Below are 15317 nucleotides of genomic sequence, written 5' to 3' on the forward strand. Positions count from 1 at the left end.
TCGTTTTATAATTAGTCCTAAATTGGTTGATATGGCTTAACTAAAGGTATGTGTTGTGCTGTAGAGGAGATGAATGTGGTTTAATGCTGTTTTCCATCTCTCTTTCCTTGGAGTTCTCTTTGACTGCTTCTGTTGGATTTTCAGCTGTCAGCCTGCAGGGTGGGGTCTGTGACTGCTTGGTAATGGGAATGCTCCCTTGTGCGGGGGATAAAGGGATAGCACCATGGAAACCAGCAGCATTCCAAAATAAGTTGTAGACCCCTTAAGTAATGCTCCCTTTATGGAACCATTTTCAGAGCAGCTGTATTATAAATAGATTTTATGTTACAAGTTACAATAAGGGATGTGCATTAGCAGCTACTTAAAAAAAACCTTAGCTACAGTCCAGAAATCCAAATGGCAAGTAACCCTATTCTAGTATGACATAAAAGACAAGGAACTGACTCCTTGGAAGGCTTAACTACAGTACCCTAAAACTATTCCACTGCTATACCACACCAGCTCTACCCACTGCTTTCTTCAGCATGTCTGTTCTACAATATTTATTTGGGGTAGGGAGATTTAATGTCTAACAATAGTTATCCCTCTGAGTCTTATAAAAGATTTGGTTCTGGTAGCACAATTGTATGTTAGCCATATTTAAATATAAGGTTTAGGATTACTTTTGAACTGGAACAGTAAACCATCCTGGTTTTGCTTTTTTAATCCTCTACTGATGACTGATGGCAATTCTGCTGCATATACCCACTGAATTCTCATATGGGGAGTCCCCTCTTTGGGGATGGCGATTGTGAAGATGTGTGGTGTATATAGGAGCTTGGTGGTCCTTTATTGTCATTGATATAAGACCAAAATAAAAAGTTTCACACAAATTAGTCTGAGAAACACAAGGTATAGCATGGTCCACTACTATAAACATTGTTTTGTGTACAAGTTAATAGCGATTGCAGTTTCCTGCCCCCTTGTAAGTTTTCACAAAGTTCTGGGATATTCCTGCCATAGTTTCTGCTTTTTCAGAGCTCAAATAGAATATATGTTATATAGCCTCTCTGATTTTTGGCTACTCGTTTAAGTAGTATCTTTTGTTAACGGGTACAAGGTGTAATTTTAAGTGACAAAGTGATATCTTAATAATATCCTAGGGTCAGATTCTTATTGCATACCCTAGTGTTAGAAATAGTATTTACTTTGGGGGAATGCACTGAGGATGTTTAACCAGTTGCAAAATCAATTTCAGGCTTAAGAACACACATTATTACAGCTTTGGCCCATTAAAATATCTTGAGGAAGAAAGTATTTTAATTAAAATGTATTTTGGTGGCATAACTAGGATATACATAGAAAATTAAGGGAAAAAACATTAGAGATGTTTTCAGGTCTGCTTCCCTAGGTAGGAGCTGGTCAGTAGTTAATCTTGGCTGCATTAGGCCTAAAGCAGCTTAGAAGGATGAAAATTCTGTGGCTAATGCTGCTTTTAATTGGTTCTTAAGGCACCCATTTAAGTTCAACAGGGCTTTATCCTTCTAACAAGTGCTCTCATTTACAAACAGAGAGTATCCCCACTGAGAAACATCTTTAGTGAATGAATATTGCAAGTAAAATAAATTCATCTTTAGCCTACATCTTAATCTTGAATCAGATGTAGATTTCATGAGAAAGGACTAATTCAGATAGAAATTCAGGAAAACCATGGGTAGAAAACAAAAAAATTTGCAGTGGCTACTTACATCTGGATAATAGTCCATGGTGGGCACCAGGCGCTCTATCAAGGCTTCCAGGGATCCAGAAACAAGGTTCCCATCCTGATAAACGGGGTCCACACATCTCTCTCCCATGTCTGGCTGCACTTGCCCACTACAACTGGAACCAAGCATGCTGGAAAATATTGGCGTCTGGGGCATAGTTTCCTGCAGAAGCAGCAAAGGAAGGAGAGAGGGTTAAGCTTTCTTTCAGGATGTCTGATGTGTGGGTTTTACAGAGGCATACATTAAACACAATTACATATTTGACTGAAGGCAGCCTCAGCATTCAAGCTGAGTTCTGAATCCAAGCAATCACACATCTGTAAGCTGGCTTTGGTGTTTGAAATGCACTTTAAACTACATCTCTAAGGCTGTAGATGCACAAGCTGTAAGAGTTTTTCTCACTGTACTTGATTTCTTCTTTCTCCCCAGTTTTACCCTGCTTCTTTATGCGTAAAACTATACAGAGATGAAAATACAAAATGCTTTATGAATCTCAAAGACACTGAAGTGGTGCCTTACTGAACAAACAAACAAACACTGTGCCTTAATGTTCCTCTTTTTACTCTTTTTGAAGTCAGATCTTTGGCCAAAACACTTCACTTGTGATGATAAATCCTTCACCACTTCTGTAGCTAGATGTAATCCAGGTCTCAACACAAGTGCATCTTCTGCATATAGATATTACTGGAAACAGGAGGGGGGACGCACATCCCGTCCAAACAAAATTTGCCTTTTTTTTTTTTTTTTTTTTTTTTTTTTTTTTTAACATGTACATGAAACCATGAACTGGGTGGACCTGAATCCTGTGACATAAACTGTAATATACAACTCTAATTTAAACAGTCTCTTTGGAGATTTTTGCTTAGGAAACAAACCTGATGTCACAACACAAAAACCACACGAAGGTTTGGGGTTTCCACCTCCCTCCCCTTGGCCACAAATTGTATCACTGTACCACAGCCTTTGAGTAAACTGTAGGGGTTTTTTTGTTTATTTGTTCTGAACTGGCTACAGCTTAAATCTATGCAGAAGGCTAAACAAAACATCCTGCTACTGTATGTAAAGGTTGAAAATACTATTCAGTATCAAAACAGTTCCCCCTGGCTGCTGAAATAGTTAAGACTGTTTAGAAGATCAAGTGAAAAGGCAATGTTAACCCTTGAGCTGCTGTCTCCCCATCTATGAAACAAACGTGATACTGACGTACTCTGACAAGCACTTATGTAGATGAAAAGGATTAAGCTATTCCCAGTACCCTTAAACTGACAGCTGTTTCTAACCGCGCTCCTGTCTTGCACATAAGTCTTCTCCTGAGCAATTTTTTAATGCAAGGCACATTTTTTTCCTTCAAACTCTCCAAATCATTCCTGTTTACAACTGGAATATGGAACATTTTTCTGTTCCTAATCTCAGATGAATGCTAGGTGTGCTGTAAGGAAAAAATACCAATATTAACAGTACTTGTTCGTAAAGGTGACAGATTCACTTATACATCAAGCTGGTAAGCAGAACTGTTTTGTGGCTTTTACCCAGAAGACCTTTACATGTTCATATGTGATACAGATATAAGGCGAAGTGTAATTCCCAGTAAGTTAAAATATAGCAGCTGTGTAATAGACTACTCTGAGGAGTGGAGTTCAGCTTCAGAAGTTTAGGACATTGATAAAACAAAAAATGCAGGATCTAATGTCGTATCAAAAGAAATGAAAAATCACTGTTCTCTACAAACAGGCATTAAGGTTACTCAGTATTCCACAGATTTTTATCTGTTAGGCTAAACTTAGCAGTGCACAACAATCTGAGGAGCCACTAGAGCGTATGCTGAAGCTGCCAGCTTTGCTATCTGTGCTATGTAACTCTCTAGTAATTTGCTTTTTTCCCTTTTAAGGTCCATAGCAGTACAGCCCAAAGGCGCTTCTCAGGAGGGTCTGGCTGTGATGAGCACTTCTGGCTCATAACACGAACTGGCACAGGGTTTTTAAGGAAAGCTCACAACCAACTAAGCACCTACCGCGACAAGACGCTTTAGCGAAAAACGCACCCCGAGTTTGCCACCAAGCCTTTTAAACTCCTTTAAGGCGCTCGTTGTTGCATCATTTTTTTTTCCAAAGACCCTCGCCGGGCGCCGCCAGTGCCGATCCCCGCGGGATGGCAGCGGGGGGGGTCCAAGCCCCGGCTCTTCCCGCGGGGCTGGCGGGTGCCCTGCGGTGCCGCCCCCGGGAGCAGCCGAGGGGCCGATGGGCGGCAGGGCAGCGAGCGCGGCCGGGCACAGCACCCCACGCGTTGCCGGGAGCTCCCCGCGCTCCCCAGCCGGCCCCGGCTCCGCGGGCGGGAGCGCTGCGGCGGCGCCCCCGCGGCACCTGCCGCCCGCTGCGCCCTCGCCGGGGCGCTCACCGCCTTCCTTCCCTCCCGCGGCCGGGCACCTCTGCCGCCGCTACCAGGGACACGCTCGCTGGACGGGCTCCGCCGCGGGGGCATCTCCGAGCAGAACCCACCTGGTGCCCTGGACCCTCACCCGGTGCCGCCGCGGGGCTCTCCCGCACGGCCGCGCTTACCCTCATCTTCCCGGGGCCGCCTCATGCACGGCGCGGGCAGGGCGGGCGGCCCCGCGGCTCTGACAGCTCTGCCCGCCGGGGCCGCTCCCGCCGCGCGTGACGTCAGCGCCGCCGCCGCGCGCCGTTGGCTGAGCGGGCGCGGGGCCCGTTCAAACGGGGACCGGGCGGAACGGGGGGGGGGGGTGGCGCGGTGCTTCAGACAGCCCATCCTGGGTTTGTGTCGGCGATTTTTTTTTTCCATTCCCCAACACCCCCCCCGCCGCCCCACCACCTTGTTTGGTTGGTTGGTTGTTGTTTTTTCCCTCCAGAAGAACGTTTCCAGGCATCCCGACCGCGCGTTTCTTTACGCCCCGAGCACCGCGCGGGTCTCCGAGCGCTCCATCCCCGCCGGCGGCGCGGAGCCCGCCCCGGAGCTCCCCGTGCCCGGGCACGGCCGAGGTGGCACCGCCGCGACTGCCGCCGCCCGGCCCTCCCCGCTAATAATTGTTTGTGTTCTTCCTTGTGCCAGAGCTGTTTCTCTTCCCAAGTTGCCTGAGACAGTCATCTCGCAGTTCGGGGCTGGTCCTCAGCCGTGGGGCTGACGCGGGACCAGCGCACGTTGTGTCACACGCATACTCGGGTGCGTGTCCATAATCTGACCTCCCGTGGAAACGCTCCGTGGGCGCATCCAGCCGTCCCACAGACTCGCACCTGTGCCCAGGAGCAACTGAGGGCTGCCATTTTAGCAGCCTTCCCCCCCCTCCCCGTAAACAAATATCTTCCAATCTGTTTATCATTTTGTTGGAACTGGGGTAGTCTACTATTTGCCTCGTTGTGTCCAGGCATTCATTAATTTTAATTTTATTATTAACGTTATTTATTTAATTACTCTGCTTGAATATGTAGCAGAAACCTTCTCTGGTTTCCATGGTGATTAATGTGCGAAAAGCCTTTTTGGAAGTAGGCACGACAGTCTGGGTAGGTGGTCACGGCAAAGAAATTTGGGAACACACACGCACTCAATAGTGTAAGGAATAGATTCACGCTTGCTCACTATCTGGGGACGTGCACTGTCATCCATTCTAAACACACAATAATTTTAGATGGATATGTAGCTACTCATCATCTCTACTGTTTGCCTACTAAATTCCTTCTTGGTTTCCAAATCCAAACAGACCTTTTATCGTGGTTTTCTTTTTTTTTTTCTTTTTTTTTTTCTTTTTTTTCTTTTTTTTTTAAATTAAAATGAGGTTTTTCTCTTAAATGACAACTTGAAAAGTCAGGATTTCTTCCTCCCTGCCAAGACTGCTTTGCTCTTAGTCTCAATACCATCTCTTAGCTGTACTCCACAGCCTTTAGAGTGTGCAGGTACTGTAGCAGATCCGATATCTTTTGTCTACACTGAGGCATTTCTCAGAGTACACTGCCTGCCTTGGACACCAAGGAAGCTCCCAAGACATGAGTTTTGAATCCAGTGGTCTCACTTGCTGCACTACCACGTCAGGACAGGAGTGTGTAATGCCAGAAGAGGGTGAGGGACAAGTTCTGTTAAGTCTTGTTCAAACATCTTCAAGTCCTTTGTAAAAAGTTATCAACAGCAGGAGGTAGGAATTTGTAGGTTACCACTGCATAACATGATAATATTTCTTTCTGAAGGCTGTGAACATCTTTTAATAACTTGTCTAGTATTTATAACTAAGAACAACTGCAGAAAGCCTGCAAGAAAGAAAGCTATCAGATCTCATTCTGTTTATGTGCTAATCTGTTTTCCCACCTTACTCAAACATTTGCTGAGACTTGTAGAAGAATATGTCCATTAATCTTAGTGAAACATACCTTGTTAATTGAGCTCTGGTCACAGATTCAATCTGTTGTAAAAACAATCCCTGATCTCTTTGTTTGTTTGGGGTTTTGTTGGGTTTTTTTTGACATCAGAAACTAGATCTGTCCTGTCATTGAAAGTAAGAAATGTAGGAATTTAGAAACATTCTAATAGAATGAAGGAAAACTATGCTAGGTAGGCATGCTCTGTCTTCTGAGTCATGTACCTATACTCTGGTGTTTGTCCATATTCCTCTATTCTGTAGTCCAGCAGAGTCTTTAAACTTTGAATGCATATGTAATGGAGCTTGTATATTTCTTGTTTATATACACACCTAGGTATGTGTATACAAAGGTTGTGGGGGGGTCTAAGATTGGAAGTTCAGGTACATGCTTAGTTCTGGGTACACTGTATTGCACAGTCTTGTTGGAAAGGTCATTTTTACAAATCAGAGGAGCTGGAGGCCTAAATTCTGCTTGTACAGCATGTAACAGATGAATCATGTTATCATTTTATTTCATTTCTCTTCCTGTAAAGTGTGGATGATGACCTTTAGCTATCTATATTCTGAGTGTTGAAATCTGTTGATACAGAAACTCTCTAAGGTCTAATTGTTTTTGTAGTTATGTAAGTTCTGTTCCTCAGCAAATTGCTTGCATTTTGAAGATGTTTTCCTCAGGCATTGCCTCATGTCACTGGTGGGTGGACCCTAGAGCAGGTTTAATCAGCAGAGCCTGTACTTGTTCTGTAGCTTGCTTTTGTGGCGACACTGCTGTGGTTCAATTCAGTTGGTCAGAGGAGTATCTTGCTGCAGAGTGAGTCAGCAGCAATCACTGTCTCAGCCTTGAAGGTTGCTTCAGCCTCTCTCATACTGGCCAACACCACCATAGCACGTCCTATTATCTTATGATTAATGAACTGGATTGGCGCTTGCAGTGTTTGGGTTCTATTCCTGCTTGTGCTATGGACTTGGCTGGCAAATTTTTTAATCCCACTGTGCCCTCAGTATTCATCTGTGAGATGCTGATAAGGATGTTTTCACGCTGTTGCACTTACTTTGTATGTTTTTGTATTTGGGCATTAACTTTTTGCTTTGTTGCGTTTGAATACAGTTCTCTAGTACAGTTACATCTCCCCTTGAGTGGAAAGTTGCTGGCCAACAGCTTGGTAAAAATAAGGAATATTAATAAAGAAAAATAGATGAAAGTGAAGGAGAAATCAATTTGAGAGTGAAGATTATCAAGTTAGATGTGAGAGTCAAGGAAGAGGAAAACTGAGTTTTTTCCACTGGTCTTAAAATCAACTTTTTGGAAACAACTTACTCAAACGTGCTTGTGTGTATATTTAAAATCTAATTGTGTTAAAGAGAAATTAGTCATTACAAATCTCCTTAATGCTGATCTGAGGCTATAAGCTCAAGTATAAAGAGACTCTTCTAGAAATGCTGTCCTTGGAGCTTTTATTGTCAACCTACTCGAGTCACTGGTCACCTTCCACCTAGGTCTGTTTATTATTAACATTTGGTTTCATTTAACAGAGTATGTCAACATGCTTTAAAGGCCCAGCATCTGCACTGAAGGAAGAAAAGAGGGACAAAACCAGAGGTACTGGTGTGGAAAATTAACCTAATTGTATGTGCCATTCTTTGTAGTGTTGATTAAATAACAAAACAGGATCTTCATCTGTCCATTCCCACCCTTTTATGTACACAATAGTACGAACATAGCACATTGCCTAGGTCTTTGAAGCACTACTGGGTTTAGTGCATAGTCTTGTTTTGTGCTTGGAGATTGCATCTGAACTGTTACCCAGAGTTCTACGGGCCTTTAAAGTGACCAGGTCACTGTGTTGGCATCTTATATTCTCTTCTAATAGTACATTGTACCCACAGAGCCTACAGTGCCAGAAACCATGTTGTATGCCCATCATCTTTACAGGTATAGCTACAGCAGTGTATTCTGGTTCTTACCATTTTGGAAGGCGTTAAGGTACAGAGTCTGATATTGTCATTTGGAATGTGAAAAAGAATGGTGAATTGAAAGTGTATATTGTATTCCTGGGGTTTATTGATTTATGGCCTTGGTTATAGACTGGACCATTTAATCTGGACTTTAGATGAGGAATTTGTGCAGGAAATGCCATTAAACTTCACAAGCAGTAACAACAGAGAGCTTAGATGGGGCTTTTACATGGACACATGTTAGTATTGACTGTTTGTAAGAATTTATAATTTAGTAGAATGCAGGTAAAGCTTCAAAGCCTCAGGTGTTTTGTTTTCAGAGAACATTTGGGTTTTGGTCTTATTTGTAGGGCTGCACAGACATTCAAGATTTACTTGATGTATTCAAATTCTGAGATTTGAAAAATGTTCTCAAGCCACTTTTAGATGAATTTGAAGACTTCTAAGTTTCAGAGATTCATACTGCAGAATAACTTGATGGCACATTAATAACTTGGTAGCAGATGGGAGTGGGAGAAAAGAGTTTCAAACCGTGGTTCTGAACTAAACAAAGCTTTGTAAGCTCGAGGCTTGAAGTGAGAGGTTGAACACGCTATCCAGCCATCAGCATGTGGTTATTATTGACTGTACTGTTGTCTCTCTCTCTGACCTGGAACACAATGAATCTTTCCACATCATAGTTTTATCAGGGACAGTGGATATTGTAGTTTGAAAATGGCATTTTCCATTTTTAAAATGCTTTGCTGAAGAGATCTTGACCAGCTCTACCCCTTAGGTACACATCAATTTTAAGAGCAAGCCAAGCTGAAAATATAGGAGCAACTTAAGATGTAGTTCATCACTACGTCTGGTTTTTAGTCCTATCTAAAAGGGAAAATTGGTTGTGAAAAGTCTGTTCTGTATCTGTAGAGTAGACTGTGTTTTCACTGGCATAAGGTCAGTTGTGTGACACCATTGAGAATAACTCTTTGCTGAGCAGTGTGAAACAGGTTTTTCACTGATGCTCAGTACTGTAACTCCCCCTTGGATTGAAAGGAAAGCTCTTCCCCAGGATTTAGGGAGGACAGGGTGCTAATACCCCATTTTTTGTGCTTCTGCCAAAATAACAGTTTGGACATAATCTGACACGAGTTACCTATGATACTGGTGTGTGGCTGTAAATTAGTGACTGAGATTTTAATGGTTATTTTGGCACAACTGCCAAAAGAATTTCACCAGTAACCTGTTTGAGTCCTGGTTTTCATAGATAGTCCATTCATAGAAATCTGTAGTTTTTGGGAATTATCCTACCTGCTGATTAGGATTTAAGATACATTCAGTTGGGAAACAGCACCGTAATATATCATGAATGTCTTAATTCTGTTCCTGACTGGTGTGGATGCATCAGCTGGGGTTAAAAAGTGCAAATCAAAAGGGGTGATACTTTGACTTTGCATCTCGATGTAACAAGACTCCTTACAGGGGTTTGAGGATCTCAGATCATTTAATTGCACAGGAGAGGGTGAACTAAAGGAAAAAGATGTTGGCTGGGCACTGTCTGCTTAAAGGAGCTGCTACAACTTGTCATACATAACTGACAATTTACATGTTTTCAGGAGATGGTGGAGCCTTCTCACTTTTCTCATGTTTTGTTTTTCAAGACAGGGTAGAAAAAGCATAAAAGAACTGGGTTTAATGTGTGTGATTCATTCTGATTTTGACTATAACATGGAATAGCAGAGGTGTATTAATGCAATATGCACATTTGTATTACTTTTATTTCATTTTTTTTCTGAAGCTGAGTGTTTAAAAGAAACTGATATTCTATTTTAAATTGGATTCAAGTTGGGGTTCAAGATGGAGTTCTGGGCTTATCCTAGCTAGTGTGTCCTTTACTTGCATATTCACACTTGCTGTGACACCAGCAATTCCAAGAATGTGCCACCAAGGAGAAAGTGAAAATCAATTATGCCAAGAAAGGAGCATCAGCAATTTGGTGCCCAGGGGAAGAAAAATCTGCATGTCTGCTGATGTCAATCTTCTTGATATGATATTTTTGTGAATGCACGTGGGTTGCTATTTCTTTTAACCAGCTCAACAAAAAATAAGTTTATTTTTAGTGTTATGAGCTTCAGGGCATCACAATTAGTAGATGAAAATTGCCATTTTGATTAGTCAACCTTCTGTTTGCTTTAGCAGAAACTATGACAGTGACATTGTTAGCATTCCCACAGGTATTTTGGAAGAGTCATTAAGGTCAGTGATGGGATCCATTTTTTCCCCCAGTTATCATTCTCTTTGGTTTTACAAATTTTATTTTACACCTGTTAGAGAGAAATGCTGAGCTGATGAGCTCATATGCAGTAACTCACCTGTATTGGTATAAAAACAAATTTCTATTAAACATGTGATGTATCTGTCTTACCTGAATTATTACCTGGGTAATAATTCAGTTCCTGTAAACATCTGTTGCTTGGATTCTTTTAGCTGACACTGCTGAGAAGTTCAGCAGCAATTATTAAGGGAGTTTTAGAGTGGTCTAAAGTCTACTTGTTTTACAAAGCAGTTAACACCTGTTGGTTTAAGCCATTCTAATGGCTTTACTTAGAATAGAATCAAGATATGATAGTCTTGACAATATCTTGAGCAAAAAATATGGAGAAGTATTGAGAAAATAGTTAAATATGGTGGAATTTTAGCATGAAATTGTCACCAAATTAGGTATTCAAAATTAATTTTTAATAACAGCATTTTCATGAGTAACAAGAGCTAGTGAATAAATGGGCAAGCTCCCAAGCCTGCTTAGTCTCATCTATATGCATGTTTGTATCAGCTGTAGAGTCCTTCAGCAGAGTCTGAGTTTCTTGGGAAGAACTTGCACTATCATATCACAAACTGTGAATAGACAACTGTGCATTGAATTGATTCTGAGTAGTACAGGATGTAGGTTATTGTGTATATATATGTATATATATATGTATATTTATCCTTTCTTGTATATCCTAGGACATAGTCTTCTATTATTCAAGCATAAACTCTTGAATGTGAAAAACTAAAATAGTATGACCCTTTGTGGTCAAATTTCTGCTGGGTTAAGCGGAGGAGTAATCTACAAGTGAACAAACTCCCTGCTATAGAATCATAGGTCCATAAATGTTGAAAGTAAAAACTAAAAAAATAATCAGTAGGCTACCTGTGTGCCAGTGATGTTAACTGAACAATTACTTAATCTTCTGTTTTACTAAAGCATCTTAACATAAATCAGTCACAGAATTAACAAGACTGAGCTACTTTGGCCCAACCTTTATGGCAATATCTTTATAAGGACACAAATCTAAGTGCACTACAAATGAAAAAGGTTTAGTGTCTTGCTGGAGCTTTTATTTTCCCTGTGGCCTATATTGATCAAGCCACAATTCAAATAGCTGCTGATGAAAAACAATATACTCCTTGAACCTATTTGGCTTTCTCATTTAGGACTGGCACTCATCTGAAAGCTGGCTATGCCACAGAGTACCAAGTTTCAGTAATTTCTGGTTGAAATTTTTTTTGAGGGGTGGAAGGATGGAGCACTTATAGTTCTGTCAGTAGGATATTATTGAATTTTTAACCCTATTCTCTACCGTTTTCAAGTTCATTTGTCCAATATTAAAAATAATGTAGGGAGGTTGTTTTATTATTTTACTTAAATTTTATAATTTATATCCTTCTCTCCTTCTTACCAGAGGAAGAATCAAACAGTATAAAATAAATGTAGTGAATACATGCCATGTGTGTTTTAATAAGTCTGGATTTCAACCCTACAGCTGCTGTTTGCCTCGCTCCAGTGGCATGAAACAGATGTCATGTTCAAAGGGGATTCCCTAGGCATGAACACGTGGGAAACTTGAAGCTGATACTGTTTCCCCAGGGGAAGCTTGTTCCTTCTGTTGCTCACTTTGTTCCTCATTAGACTGGGTTCTTGGGTCTGCAAAAGCTGTGCGTACAATGGGCAGAGCCTGTTATAGCTCAGGTCTGGAGACTTGTTTTAAGGTTATCTGTGTTTGGATTTTGTTGGTTTGGGTTGTTTCTTTTTGGGTTTTCTTTGTTTGTTTTTTGATTTTTATTTTCATTTGTGCAGGGGTGCCAAAGCTCCCTAAAATCGATGGATATTTTTTTTTGAACAAGAGTTCATAAGTCTGTAATCTCTTGTGGTTGATGTTATTTTCTCTGTATTTCCTGCTTTCCTAACTACCATTTTTCTGCAAGCTAGACAAGATAGACATGGATCCAGATTGTAGATATACCTGAGGAGAGAAGCTCTAGAGAGATATATGCTAGGTTTGTGAAACGAATAGCCTAAGAAATGACTACAGTAAATGTAATGAAGAATTATTAAGTGGTATTCAGAAGAGTGGTCTTCACTTGTTCAGGAAAATATAGTCAGTTCTGTTATTTAGTTTTAGCACTGTAAAGTTTCAAAACAAACTGACAGCACTATACATGCAAACTGTAAAATATTATGTAAAGTTCGTGCTCATTTATATATATACACATGTATTGCATAATCATTAAAATATATAACAAAAATATTTAAGTTATTTTGGATAGCAGGACTAAAAGCAATTTTTTTCTTTATTTAATTTCTGTACCATTCTGTCCCCTGTCCCTCCCTTGTGTTTTTATATGTTCTGAACAGAAAGATACCTACTGTTTATCTGAAATTTGAGCTGGTGGTTTAAAAGTAGAAGCTTTCCATGTCATGGCAGATTTCCTGGGCAGTCGATTCATAATGCCCTTAAGTTTTCTAATTATATGAGAGTTTTGTTCAAGTAGCACAGACACTTATTTAAGATCTGTATGCAGGAAAATAGATTCAAAGTGCCTTCAAATGTAGCTGCTTAAGAGTAATGACTTAACAGTGTCGCAGTACTGATTGATAACATGGGAATATTCACCCAAAATCAGGTTGTTTTTCTTGTGTAGGAGACTAATTCCCTATGAGCATTTTATAATTTCCTCTTTTCTCTTTAGCAGCTCCCACAGAATATGTGCATGGCAAAGATGAGCTAGAAATCCTAAACTTACAAGACATCCCACTGGGAGTTAGTTCAGACCTAATACTGAAGTAAAAAATACAGCTTGGTTCACGTGAAGTGTTGTAAATTCATTAAGTTATTTAAATAGCTATCTTTCCAAATTCATTAATGAAACCTACCTAATTTTAATTAGTGATATTTAAAATGCTCTATTGGGTGTTTTCAACATAAATGTTTTATAGACTTACATATTTCAACCATTTTCTACCTAACTGGAGATACTATATTCTATCCTTTTATGTTGTTCTAAGAATAATTATGAGCATAATATAAAACATTATAGGCAAAATTCTCCCATGATTACCCACCAGCCTGCATCACGTCACTCTGATAAGTAGGCTGAGGAATTTCACATTTTACTACTTCAGTGTTCCTTTTTGGATCTGCTGTTTAATTGGCATAAAAAATAATTTGAGACTATAGAGGCACTCAAGTGTTGGCATTTTAAGTGCCTGTGTTCTGAGTTGAGCACAATCTTGCTGTATGCCCTTGGTATATGAAGTCAAACACCTACCCCCTCTCACACCTACGTCTATTGAAGTAAAGAAGGGTTTGTTCAACTGGAACAGTTGGTTCTGGGAAATGGAATTGTAATTTTAAAGCAAAGCATGAAAAGCATTGAATATGCTAATGCTTTTTATTGGTAGTTATTTTCTGAAGTAAATGAAAGTTTCGAATTGCCCTAGCATTGCGTGATATATACGATAGTAATTCTGATTAGCTAAACCTTGTTGACTGCCACTAAAAATCTAGAGAACATCATCAGATTGTTTCATGTAATCGCTTCATTTTTATGGTTTGCAAAATGCCTAGTAAACTTAAACTGAAGTTGGTGAAGGAAGGCAACACAGGATTTCAACGAGGGCGTCTGTAAATACCTGTACAGAAACCCGTGCACAAGCCATGAAAAATCATCTCAGACTTGTTGTCAGTTAATCTGGTCAATAACCAGGCACTGAGCCCAAGTGCTGCCTGACCAGCAGGGTTTGCTTCACAGTGCTTACAGTCACACAGAACTATGGAGGTAACAAAGGAAGGGAAAACAGGTCTCTGATAGGAGTGCGAAGTAGCCATGTGTATCTGCATTATTATGGTCGTCTTCTGAGCACCAATCTTCTCTGCCAAATCCACAAAGTGAAGTAGAGATGCAGAACTATAAGGCAATGGTGGAATGCCCACTGCACATCTTTTTCTGGAACATAGCATAGACATCCAAGCAAAAATAGCTTATCCATTTAGAAGCATTACTACCTGGAAGTTTTTTATTCCTTAATTAAAATGCTCAATTGTCAGGAAATTGGTAAGCTTTCCAAAATGAATGGAAATAGACTGTTTAAGCACACTTTAAGGATCTGGGCTACTGTTCTGACCTACGTGTTGGCTAACAAACCTTCCAAGATGCGTGTCTTGAGTGGGTGTCAACTCCTAGGCTACTGTGGTAAATTACAAGATTTTGACGTGGTTATTTCTCAAAAAAAACCCTCTTAAAGAAGCGGAAGAAGTTTCATAAGAAACCTTGGCTTCTAATTTTATCCTGAAAACATCGGAATTGCATCTGAAAGCAATTTACAATCTGTCATAAAGCTCTGTTTTGACATATGTTTTGTTAATGGAACTTCTGAGGATGTGCAGTTCCAGCGTGTCTGTTGGAGGAAGCAGTGTGGCTTACCTATTTTACGTATTTGCAGCTAAGCTAAACTTTCATCTTTATTCTGCTCAGCATTGCTGCTTCTACTAAAACCTAATCCATTATTCATAACTGCTTCTAATTTTGGCCTAACTTTGAACTGGAGATAATTGGAAGGTCTCCAATCGTTTCATATGTTCACACATCAAAGAGCATCAAGTCAGAAGTTAGCATTGTTCTTGTAGTATATGCATGTGCATGTTTTACAGAATGAGGAAATACTGTTTTGCTAGAGATATTGGGACATCCCCCTTTCTTCTTTCAAAAACAATTGATAATATCTTCATGATCTTATAGAAGGGTTGCCATAGGTTATCATGTCCAATGCTGCAGATCTGAGTGTTAGTACAAAACTTGTTAGAGGCAACAGAGCTCATCTAATTGATTTCAGTGGGTTTTAGATAAAGCCCCAAGTAAAGGTTGATTTTTACAGTGTTTCTTAATCCCTCCTTTCCCTTTGGTTCTGCAAGACCATTATGCAGAAATTGTCATCACTTTCAGGTGTTCTAGGT

General features: G+C 40.4%; 1 protein-coding gene across 5 annotated transcripts in view; it reads right to left on the reverse strand.

The window, feature by feature from the left end:
- RASGEF1A (RasGEF domain family member 1A) overlaps window positions 1–15317 on the reverse strand; it is a 159548-nt gene that overhangs the window by 22341 nt on the left and 121890 nt on the right. For 3 of the 5 annotated variants that reach the window (XM_050335842.1, XM_050335815.1, XM_050335824.1), the window contains one exon: window positions 1728–1907. In XM_050335842.1, coding sequence (XP_050191799.1) covers window positions 1728–1901 — 174 coding nt within the window. In that variant the 5' untranslated portion in view covers window positions 1902–1907. Of the gene's footprint in view, window positions 1–1727; window positions 1908–3756; window positions 3775–4300; window positions 4364–15317 lie in introns of those variants that run through there. The other 2 variants (XM_050335833.1, XM_050335848.1) reach the window with 2 other exon arrangements.

The sequence above is a fragment of the Myiozetetes cayanensis genome, unplaced genomic scaffold, assembly GCF_022539395.1.
Source record: "Myiozetetes cayanensis isolate MyiCay16 unplaced genomic scaffold, myiCay2020 scf10, whole genome shotgun sequence".
In the NCBI taxonomy this organism is placed as follows: domain Eukaryota; kingdom Metazoa; phylum Chordata; class Aves; order Passeriformes; family Tyrannidae; genus Myiozetetes; species Myiozetetes cayanensis.